We start from the raw sequence: 12,294 nt of genomic DNA, 5'->3' as shown, positions 1-12,294 counted from the left end.
ACCGACAGTTGACAGGTAGAAAACAAAGAAGCTAAACAGACAGTTGAAAGGTAGAAAACAAAGATGCTAAACTGACCGTTGACAGGTAGAAAACAAAGATGCTAAACTGACAGTTGACAGGTAGAAAACAAAGATGCTAAAGTGACAGTTGACAGGTAGAAAACAAAGATATTAAACAGACAATTGACAGGTAGAAAACAAAGATGCTAAACAAAAACAAAGATGCTAGACTGACAGTTGACAGGAAAAAACAAAGATGCTAAACGGAAAGTTGACAGGTAGAAAACAAAGATGCTAAACTGACCGTTGACAGGTATAAAACAAAGATGCTAAACGGACAGTTGACAGGTAGAAAACAAAGATGCTAGACTGACAGTTGACAGGTAGAAAACAAAGATGCTAGACTGACAGTTGACAGGTAGAAAACAAAGATGCTAAGTTGACGGTTGACAGGTAGAAAACAAAGATACTAAACTGACCGTTAACAGGTGGAAAACAAAGATGCTAAACGGAAAGTTGACAGGTAGAAAACAAAGATGCTAAACTGACCGTTGACAGGTATAAAACAAAGATGCTAAACGGACAGTTGACAGGTAGAAAACAAAGATGCTAGACTGACAGTTGACAGGTAGAAAACAAAGATGCTAGACTGACAGTTGACAGGTAGAAAACAAAGATGCTAAACTGACAGTTGACAGGTAGAAAAAAAAGATGTTAAACAGACAGTTGACAGGTAGAAAACGAAGATGCTAAACTGACAGTTGACAGGTAGAAAACAAAGATGCTGAACTGACAGTTGACAGGTAGAAAAAAAGATGTTAAACAGACAGTTGACAGGTAGAAAACAAAGATGCTAAACTGACAGTTGACAGGTAGAAAACGAAGATGTGGTGTTCAGCTTTTTCGTGCTCAAATGTTCGGACCTTTGAAAATAGGAATCGGGGGATTACGTTTCAACAAGAGGGTAATTTCACCACACCTAGTTCTTAACTTTCAAGCCCGACCAGTGGCGTCAGGTCTGGGAGGGGGTTTACAAATTCATAAGAAAGATGGCACACTGAAAATGTGTTTTTGTATTTTTTGTAGCAATATCAAAAAGTTACCAATTTAATGAGTTGTTTTTCCCATATTGCATGTTTTAGGGGTGTGTGTGAGCTTTGGTCACCCCCGTAAAAATCTGAACAGCTCAGCTCGGCAACAAATTCAAATCGTGTGTTTAGATTTGAGTGGGTCAAACTCAAAGGAAACAGTGCAAAGTCAGCATGTTTCTCTTGCCAACTCGCAATTCTACACAGCTCTCCACATGCTTTCCTGTATGGACGTTGGGGACGCTTCATAACCTACTTTTACTGTAACAAGACTCAAGCACTGACCTTAAAAGGGAGACAGCTGTTAACAACAGCTGTTCTTTCACTTTATTTGGCCTTTTTTTTCACAAATCAGTTCTTTAACATTTTGACAATACGGCAGTGAAAAGAAACAGAGCGTTTGACTGTGACCATGTGTGTGTGTGTGTGTGTGTGTGTGTGTGTGTGTGTGTGTGTGTGTGTGTGCGTGTGTGCGTGTGTGTGCGCGCTGCCAGTTCGATAGATGTCATAAATGACGTCTCTTGCCTGGCAGCTGTTGCCGCTGGCCCAACAGTCCAGAACCCCAAAACTCCTCCAGAGAGAAAAAAGAACTGATTGCATCATCCTTCAATCCCTGCTCCAGATGTGAACAGCTTTCACTTTTAATCAGGCTCAATATATATATATATATATATATACAGTGGGGCAAAAAAGTATTTAGTCAGCCAGCGATTGTGCAAGTTCTCCCACTTAAAATGATGACAGAGGTCTGTAATTTTCATCATAGGTACACTTCAACTGTGAGAGACAGAATGTGACAAAAAAATCCAGGAATTCACATTGTAAGAATTTTAAAGAATTTATTTGTAAATTATGGTGGAAAATAAGTATTTGGTCAACCATTCAAAGCTCTCACTGATGGAAGGAGGTTTTGGCTCAAAATCTCACGATACATGGCCCCATTCATTCTTTCCTTAACACGGATCAATCGTCCTGTCCCCTTAGCAGAAAAACAGTCCCAAAGAATGATGTTTCCACCCCCATGTTTCACAGTAGGTATGGTGTTCTTGGGATGCAACTCAGTATTCTTCTTCCTCCAAACACGACGAGTTGAGTTTATAATAAAAAGTTCTATTTTGGTTTCATCTGACCACATGACATTCTCCCAATCCTCTGCTGTATCATCCATGTATCCATTTTGGTATAAACTCAACTCGTCGTGTTTGGAGGAAGAAGAATACTGAGTTGCATCCCAAGAACATCATACCTACTGTGAAGCATGGGGGTGGAAACATCATGCTTTGGGGATGTTTTTCTGCTCAGGGGACAGGACGATTGATCCGTGTTAAGGAAAGAATGAATGGGGCCATGTATCGTGAGATTTTGAGCCAAAACCTCCTTCCATCAGTGAGAGCTTTGAATGGTTGACAATATACTTATTTTCCACCATAATTTACAAATAAATTCTTAAAAAATTCTACAAAGTGAATTCCGGGATTTTTTTTTCACATTCTGTCTCTCACAGTTGATGTGTACCTATGATGAAAATTACAGACCTCTGTCATCATTTTAAGTGGGAGAACTTGCACAATCGGTGGCTGACTAAATACTTTTTTGCTCCACTGTATGTATGGATATAAAAATCCAAGAATTCAAGTACCTAGGAGTATTGTTCACGAGTGAAGGAAGAGTGGATCGTGAGATCGACAGGCGGATCGGTGCGGCGTCTTCAGTAATGCGGACGTTGTACCGGTCCGTTGTGGTGAAGAAAGAGCTGAGCCGGAAGGCAAAGCTCTCAATTTACCAGTCGATCTACGTTCCCATCCTAACCTATGGTCATGAGCTTTGGGTTACGACCGAAAGGACAAGATCACGGGTACAAGCGGCCGAAGTGAGTTTCCTCCGTGGCGGGGCTCTCCCTTGGAGATAGGGTGAGAAGCTCTGTCATCCGGGAGGAGCTCAAAGTTAAGCCGCTGCTCCTCCACATGGAGAGGAGCCGAAAGAGGTGGTTCCAACAATCTGGTCAGGATGTGTAAATTTTCAGAATGTAATTTTTCTGTTTTTAAACAAAAAAAAACAATCTGAAATTGTCTTTATTTTTAAGTTATCACGCCGTGATTTTACCAGTCTGGCCCACTTGAGAGTAGATGTTTCTCCATGTAGTCCCCGATCTAAAATAATTTTGACACTCCTAATTTACAGTAATATACACAACATTTTGAGGTGAAATTATTGCAACTTACCATATTTTTTTTTACAATTTAGTTTAAAAAAAATCTAATATAATCCATAAAAAAAGGTGTAATAATAATATTCACTGTTAGATGCGGCCCTCTGTGGCCAAACATAACTGCTGTAACTGTTGCGACTAATAATTATAATTTGTTTTATTTCTCTAAAAGCAGAATAAGTTAATAAAGTTCATAAAAGGGAATTTAAATCAAAATGTATAAAAGTTTCTAAGAAAGCTTTATTTAAGTTACTATGGTTAAAAATGTAATTTCATGCCTTTTTTGTTGGGTTTGTGGGCATGCGTTTGTTTTGAAGTGTCTCGATTGGTCTGTGAACGGATATAAGGAAGCTACTTCCGGGTATGAACATCTGTTTGATGCAATGAGAAGGGATAAAGAGAGCGACTGATCGTAACAAGGACTAAAAAGTGTCACAAGGACTTTCAGCGTTTGGGCTATGACAACCAGAACATCACAATTTCCTCCTAAAGGAAGCATGCAGGCCAACAAGTTTTCACGGTGAATTGAAGGGAAAGGAAGCCTTCAATAAATCAGTCAAAGAAAGCCATTGTGTCAGTGCTATGTGGAGGGAGTTACAACTGCGATGAGGCCCTCAGTGAAAAGGACTTTGACACCTCTGTTGTAGATGATCTATACTGGATCTTCAGGGAAGCGGATTTACTTCCAGGATACCCACAACCCATTGGGCAATATGGCCATGGAGTTCCCACGCACAGCATCGACACAGCAATCTGGTGGGAGCCAAACGGACACACCTACTTCTTCTCCGACGACAGGTGTCAGGCACTCGTACGCACTAACTACAACGCACACGATGACATCATGAAACTGATGTTTGCTCTCTGTGCGCAGGTACTGGCGATACAACGAGGAGACCCGCAAGGCGGATCGAGACTTCCCAAAACCAATCGGCAGATGGGGCAAGATCCCTCGCTCGCCCAAAGGAGCCTTCCTCAGTGATGATGGCGGTAAAGGATCACTTTGATTGATTGATTGAAACTTTTATTAGTAGATTGCGCAGTACAGCACATATTCCGTACAATTGACCACTAAATGGTAACACCAAATAAGTTTCAACTTGTTTAAGTCGGGGTCCACGTTAATCAATTCAACTCTGTCATTGTCGATACATGCAGCTTCAATTCAAGGCAGTCCGGAAAATAATTTCACATTAGACCGGTGGAAGACATAGAAGCCCAAAAAAAGTTGTAATACAGAAAGAACAGTTAGGCTGGTACAAGTCCAGCAGGGAGAAAAAGTGAGAGAGGAATAATAAAATCCGGTTTGAGGGCTGGTTTGTTCTTTGTGTCTTGTTCCACTAGGCCTGCTCAGTGGTCTAGTGGTTAGAGCAGGGGTGTCAAACTCACTTTAGCTCTGGGGCCACATGGAGAAAAATCTACTACCAAGTGGGCCCGACTGGTAAAATCACGGCCCGATAACTTAAAAATAAAGCGTCTTCAGATTGTTTTCTTTGTTTAAAAATAGAACAGGCACATATTGAAATTGTACAAGTTGTAATGTTTTTTTTTTTAAATATAATTACCTGTTGCGGTTAATAGTATTCTAGCTTTATATATCCATCCATCCATCTTCGTCCGCTTATCCGAGGTCGGGTCGCGGGGGCAACATCCTCAGCAGGGAAACCCAGACTTCCCTCTCCCCAGCCACTTCATCTAGCTCGTCCCGGGGATCCCAAGGCGTTCCCAGGCCAGCCGGGAGACATAGTCTTCCCAACGTGTCCTGGGTCTTCCCCGTGGCTTCTTACCGGTTGGACGTGCCCTAAACACCTCCCTAGGGAGGCGTTCGGGTGGCATCCTGACCAGATGCCCGAACCACCTCATCTGGCTCCTCTCGATGTGAAAGAACAGCGGCTTTACTTTGAGTTCCTCCCGGATGACAGAGCTTCTCACCCTATCTCTAAGGGAGAGCCCCACCACCCGGAGCAGGAAACTCATTTCGGCCGCTTGTACCCGTGATCTTATCCTTTCGGTCATGACCCAAAGCTCATGACCATAGGTGAGGATGGGAACGTAGATCGACCGGTAAATTGAGAGCTTTGCCTTCCGGCTCAGCTCCTTCTTCACCACCACGGATCGGTACAACGTCTGCATTACTGAAGACGCCGCACCGATCCGCCTGTCGATCTCACGATCCACTCTTCCCTCACTCGTGAACAAAACTCCTAGGTACTTGAACTCCTCCACTTGGGGCAGGGTCTCCTCCCCAACCCGGAGATGGCATTCCACCCTTTTCCGGGCGAGAACCATGGACTCGGACTTGGAGGTGCTGATTCTTATCCCGGTCGCTTCACACTCGGCTGCGAACCGATCCAGCGAGAGCTGAAGATCCCAGTCAGATGAAGCCATCAGGACCACATCATCTGCAAAAAGCAGAGACCTAATCCTGCGGTCACCAAACCGGAAACCCTCAATGCCTTGACTGCGCCTAGAAATTCTGTCCATAAAAGTTTATACGTCGTTATTTATTATTATGTGATAATGTCATATTCTTTTTGTTTCTGTTACATTGCAATATTTTTTCCGAAAATTATTACGGTACTTTTGATGTAAAGTTATTACTTTTTAATGCAAAATGGCAACATTTGTCATGTAAAATTCTGACTTATCACAATATTGCCAATTTTGGGGTTTTTTTCTGAGTAAAATTGGGACTTGTCTTAATTTTGCCAATCAAAATTCCGATTCTTATAATAGTGCCAACATTTTGAAGTTTTCCTATAAAATTGTGACTTTTTTTGAGTGAAATTACGACTCTTTTCATAAACTTGCCAAAATGTTAAGATTTTCTTGTTAAATTGCGACAGTTATTGAGTTAAATTCCAACTTTTATCATAATATTGCACAAATGTTTTTTTTGTTGTAAAATTTTGACTTGCGTTGAGTAAAATTACAACTTTTATCGACTTTTTACGAGTTTTTGTGATAATGTTCATCAGTCAACTCGTTGGTGTTAATTGTCAATCTATCAAGATAAAGAAAATTCTATCAAAACCCAATTACAGTATGTTATTTATGTAGTTTGATCATTTCAGGTTAATTTTTATACTTGGCAAACTCAATCGCGGGCCAGATAAAACCTGTTCGCGGGCCTGACCCGGCCCTCTGGCCGTACGTTTGACACCCCTGGGTTAGAGTGTCCGCCCTGAGATCCACATTTGCGGTCCTCTCCAAGGTTTCTCATAGTCCTTCTCATCGACGTCCCACTGGGTTTTGAGTTTTTCTTTGCCCTTATGTGGGCGCTGAACCGCAGATGTCGTTGTGGCTTGTGCAGCCCTTTGAGACACTTGTTATTTGGGGCTGTATAAATAAACATTGATTGTTTAATACCGAATATACTTGGAGGAGGAAAATAGTTGTACAATAAGTATAAATAAGTAATATGTTTTTCGGACTAGAAGGCGCACTTAAAATCCTTTAATATTCTCAAAACTCAACAGTGCGCCATATAACCAGGTGCGCCAAATGTAAGGATTAATTTTGGTTGTGCTTACCAACCTCGAAGCTATTTTATTTGGAACACGTGAAATGATAAGTGTGGCCAGGAGCTGGCAGTCACACATAAGAGATACGTGTAGACTGCAATATGATGGCAGTCACACATAAGAAATACGCGTAGATTGCAATATGATGGGAGTCACATATAAGAGATACTTGTAGACCGCAATATGATTCAAGTAAACAACACCAAAATTGTATATGCTCCATTGAAAATATAGAACATTATACACGACACTCAAAGATCTATCAAATGTTTTAGTACGACTTTGGAAAGCAATAAGCCGCACCGCTTGATGGATTGTACTATGTTTCAACATAAGAGTATTATTATGGTGTGTGTATAAGGTAACACATACTGTCTGGCGTTTTGTTTCACAATATTAGGCAAAAGCAACTTTTCTTACCTTCTGGTACCTGCTGATCTGTATTTGGGATCTGCATAAGTCCTGAAAATTTGTGCATGTCCACTTTTTGCAGTCCGTGGACACACCGTAGTCGATAAGCTTATTTTTCTCTATCTTCTTGGTATGTGACAATCATTCTCCGCAGTTGCCATTTCTAATATCCATCCATCCATTTCTACCGCTTATTCCCTTTTGGGGTCGCGGGGGGCGCTGGCGCCTACCTCAGCTACAATCGGGCAGTGTAAAGTTCAAATACCTGTCAGTAAACTCGCTATGAAAGCGCTAAAACAAACCGGTATTGTGAGTTTACATTATTCACCCAAGGAACTTTAGTTATTAGAGAATTCTGGTCAGAGTGTTTTTCACGGGACACACTCCTGGCAATATTGCACTAGTGAGCCACGGATGAGAAGATGCTGCTGCGTTATTGATTGAAGTAAAGTCTGAATGTCATTAAAAAAGTTAGCTCTATCTTTTGACACTTCTTCCACCCTCGTCCTTGCACGCTACACCGCTACAACAAAGATGACGGAGAAATATTATTGTTATTGTAGTCAAGACATCCAACCAAATGACCACAGCAGCTCTGTTTGGTCAAAGTATAAAATATCAAATGATTGATCAATGATAATGATTGATAAAAAATGAGGAAATGTATGGTAATAGTTGCCTTCAATTCAAAATGTATTTTATTTTCATCTCACATTTTCTTTGTCGCCGGCCAAGTAAACGTGCAAGCAATGCTTAGTTTCAGTTTCAGTGATGTTGAGAAGCACTTTTGTCCACAGCTGCTTTTGTTGACGTCAGTCTGCCGGTCCAAGGAGTGTGAAGGGTTCCACTGTAATGACTTCAATGACCGCATTGAACTAGAATGGGACTCAACAGTAGAGTGCAGAATAAAATGTGTCCGTAGTATTTATGATTTTATCAGCGAGCATGAAGGACTACAAACATATGTTAATGGATTCTTTTTGGTCTTTGGTTTTACATTTTAAGTGTAATCCTGCTAACTACTTTAGCTGTCCTTTTTATTTACTGTTTTGTCAAAATGATTGCTGGGGAGAAGATGAAAGCAGTCAAATTAATAGTGGCCTAAAACTTTTACGTAGTATTGAATATTCACTTTTTTTAGAACACTCAGGAATAATATGACGCGAGAGCCACTTTAATACCTTTTGTACATTAAAGATGATAAAACAATACTATGTACTATAGGTCAATTTATGTTTAACGGACATCCACATCTTAGCTTTGTGTTATAGCCAATGTTAAGCAAATTCCTTTAAAAAAGTAATTATAGTTACTTGTTTGTTTTTACTTTCCCAAAAAAGCATTTGAATTATTACTGCTTCGGTTGCTTGTTGTCCGCAAATGCGATATTTACTTCACTGAATTGTTGTTCATTATTCCCACGTAGTAGTAGTAGTAGTAGCAGTACAAGTACTATGTACAGTACAGGCCAAAAGTTTGGACACACCTTCTCCTCATTCAATACGTTTTCTTTATTTTCATGACTATTTATATTGTAGATTGTCACTGAAGGCATCAAAACTATGAATGAACACGTGGAGTTATGTTGAAATACCTGAAAACATGTTTTATATTCAAGTTTCTTCAAAATAGCCACCCTTTGCTCTGATTACTGCTTTGCACACTATTGATTTCTCTCGATGAGCTTCAAGAGGTAGTCACCTGACGATTAGTGGAATTTCTTGCTTTATCTATAGGTTTGGGACTATCAGTTGTGTTGTGAATCTTTGCTCTGATTACTACTTTGCACTTTGCATTCTCTCAAAGAGCTATAAGCACACCTGTGAATTGACAACCATGACAGGTGACTACCTCTTGAAGCTCATCGAGAGAATGCCAAGAGTGTGCGAAAAAGTAATCAGAGCAAAGGGTGGCTATTTTGAAGAAACTCGAATATAAAACATGTTTTCAGTTATTTCACCTTTTTTTGTTAAGTACATAACTCCACATGTGTTCATTCATAGTTTTAATGCCTTCAGTGACAATCTATAATGTAAATAGTCATGAAAATAAAGAAAACGCATGGAATGAGGAGAAGGTGTGTCCACACTTTTGGCATGTACTGTATGTAAAAGTAATTAATTCATTTACTGGTCATTCGTCAAAGTATTGGCGTAATTCCTGCCACTGGTAATAGCTGACAAAGTGCATCCATCTCATTATTGAGTCAATTCTTTTACTGAAAATATTCCGAAGGCCAATAAAAGTCTTTGCATTAGAAAAGGCCTGGGCAACTATTTTGACTCCGGGGGCCAAATTTAGAGAAACAAATGTGTCTGGGGGCCGGTATATAGGATTTTAAGGAACTTTAGTACAAATACTCACAATAATGTTGAATGCTAAAAACGTCATGACATGGAGTTTAATTTTTTTTTTACTGAATGAAAATAAAGAATGTGGGATTTGCAATATTAACTATGACCGATAAAACACTGAATATCGACAACATATGAACGTCACACACCCTCTCCATCGACATATTTTACAATCAAGCGAAATGCAACAAAAATACGACAAACAGCGTAATTTGAACGCGAAGGGTGAAGAAAAATGTACACCTACAATCTGATACATCTGCTATATCACTAAGTTTTAGAACTTTGTTGTAAAAATCTCCTTCTGCGTCTGTACCTGACACCCGCATTTCAGGCTGACTGCTTTGGAAACACTCTGTGGAAACAAACCACGCCCACACTGCTCGGTGCCTTGTCTTAGCTACTGTGACTTACATCACCATGGTTACTAATTCGATTACCATAGTAACTAATTAGATGACCATACTAACTAGTATATTATGCAAAAGCGCAGATTCTAACCATTGAAAAACTTTGTATAGTTCAAGACTTACGGTCATTAGAAAACATCACTGCACATCATAATGGCAGCTACAATTTCCATCTTAAAGACTTAAAAAAATTATTTAGGAATGTCCGGCGGGCCAGATTGAAAAGCTTAACTGGCCACATGTGGCCTTAATATGCCCAGGTCTGCATTAGAACAGTGGTTCTCAACCTTTTTTCAGAGATGTACCCCCTGTAAACATTTTTTTAATTCAAGTACCCCCTAATCAGAGCAAAGCATTTTTGGTTGAAAAAAAGAGATAAAGAAGTAAAATATAGCACTATGTCATCAGTTTCTGATTTATTAAATTGTTTACATTGGTTTAATTGTAACGTAGATATTGCGTTTTCACTATGTAAAGCGCTTTGAATCACTAGAGAAAAGCGCTATATAAGTATAATTTACTTCAATCCACTTCTTATGTATTAGTGACACATGACATTTTTAACCCTATGGTAAATTATTTTTGGATTAATTTTTTGTTCCACTTTTTTTTTTGCTCAAATGTCTAAGTGAACTGCAGTCTTCAATACAAATAGTTAGCATGTTTTTAACATTTCAACTGTTGTATAATTATAATTTTTTTAATACTTAAATATGTGCATAAAAGGAGTTACCTATATCAGTGGTTCTCAACCTTTTTTCAGTGAAGATTTTTTAAATTCAAGTACCCCCTAATCAGAGCAAAGCATTTTTGGTTGAAAAAAAAAAGAGATAAAGAAGAAAAATACAGCACTATGTCATCAGTTTCTGATTTATTAAATTGTATAACAGTGCAAAATATTGCTCATTTGTAGTGGTCTTTCTTGAACTATTTGGAAAAAAAGATATAAAAATAACTAAAAACTTGTTGAAAAATAAACAAGTGATTCATTTATGAATAAAGATTTCCACACATAGAAGTAATCATCAATTTAAAGTGCCCTCTTTGGGGATTGTAATAGAGATTATATATTTCACAAGTTTATTCACAATACCATATAACATTTACAATAGTGGTGAATATCATCATTTAAAGATGTTGGTACATGAAAGGGTCCCCCAAATAAGCTAGAACAGGGGTCGGGAACCTTTTTGGCTGAGAGAGCCAAGAAGCCAAATATTTTAAAATGTATTTCCCTAAGAGCCATATAATATTTTTTTTAACACTGAACACAAATAAACGTGTGCATTTTTAAGTAAGACCAACATTTCCAGAGTACAATAGGTCTCTTATTCTTTGTAACAACATTGTTATTCTAAGGTTAACTGTGGAGGGTGCGTGGCCTGCGGGCCTGCAGCAAAGCGAGATGTTGCCAGGGTAGGCCTCGAAATCAGCGACAGGTGCGTAGATGGCCCACCTGGGCCTTTTTATCTAATCACCTGTCGCTCTGTTATAAGCAGCAGCCAGGAGGAGAAACAGGGTTGGGGCTGGAGCCAGAGTGAGGACGAAAGAGAAAAAGAAAATTGCTGGAAAGCAACTGAGAGACTAATTGAAAAAACAACAACAATATTTTACCCTAAAACAGGCTCTCATGTCGGTGCTTGGTGGTCTGAAGAACCTCCAGGAGGGTAAGCCCCACACTAACCAATAATAAATAAATTACTTCTTACCATTAACGCAACTTCTTGAACATAAAAATGCATGAGAATGTTTTATATTTTGAATGTTATTTTTAACACTATGATTACAAGTGGAATTATTCATTACTTATCGTGTTAAGCAATGTCAGCTCAGATTTATCCGAGAGCCAGATGCAGTCATCAAAAGAGCCACATCTGGCTCTAGAGCCATAGGTTCCCTACCCCTGAGCTAGAAGAAGCTTTTGACAGGGGGGTCCAAAGGACAATATGTACATTCATTTGATTGATTGATAGTTTTATTAGTAGATTGCACAGTACAGTACATATTCCGTACAATTGACCACTAAATGGTAACACCAGAATAAGTTTTTCAACTTGTTTAAGTCGGGGTCCACGTTAATCAATTCATGGATTCAATCCATCTGGATTCATGAACTTAATTCTAAACATTTCACAAAAAATAAATCTTTAACATCAATATTTATGGAACATGTCCACAAAAAATCTAGCTGTCAACACTGAATATTGCATTGTTGCATTTCTTTTCACAGTTTATGAACTTACATTCATATTTTGTTGAAGTATTTATTGAGTAAAAACATTCATAAAGGATTTTTGA

The 12,294-nt window shown here is 39.1% G+C and overlaps 1 protein-coding gene across 1 annotated transcript in view; it reads left to right on the top strand.

Annotated features, from left to right (window-relative positions):
• LOC133563103 (matrix metalloproteinase-15-like) overlaps positions 1 to 12,294 on the top strand; it is a 52,231-nt gene that overhangs the window by 32,212 nt on the left and 7,725 nt on the right. The window contains exons 8-9 of the mRNA XM_061917048.1: positions 3,945 to 4,095; positions 4,172 to 4,287. Coding sequence (XP_061773032.1) covers positions 3,945 to 4,095; positions 4,172 to 4,287 — 267 coding nt within the window. The remainder of the gene's footprint in view (positions 1 to 3,944; positions 4,096 to 4,171; positions 4,288 to 12,294) is intronic.

The sequence above is a fragment of the Nerophis ophidion genome, linkage group LG12 (genome assembly GCF_033978795.1).
Source record: "Nerophis ophidion isolate RoL-2023_Sa linkage group LG12, RoL_Noph_v1.0, whole genome shotgun sequence".
Taxonomy (NCBI): domain Eukaryota; kingdom Metazoa; phylum Chordata; class Actinopteri; order Syngnathiformes; family Syngnathidae; genus Nerophis; species Nerophis ophidion.
The sequence above is the reverse complement of the archived record's forward strand: the minus strand, read 5'-3'. Positions and strand labels throughout refer to the sequence as shown.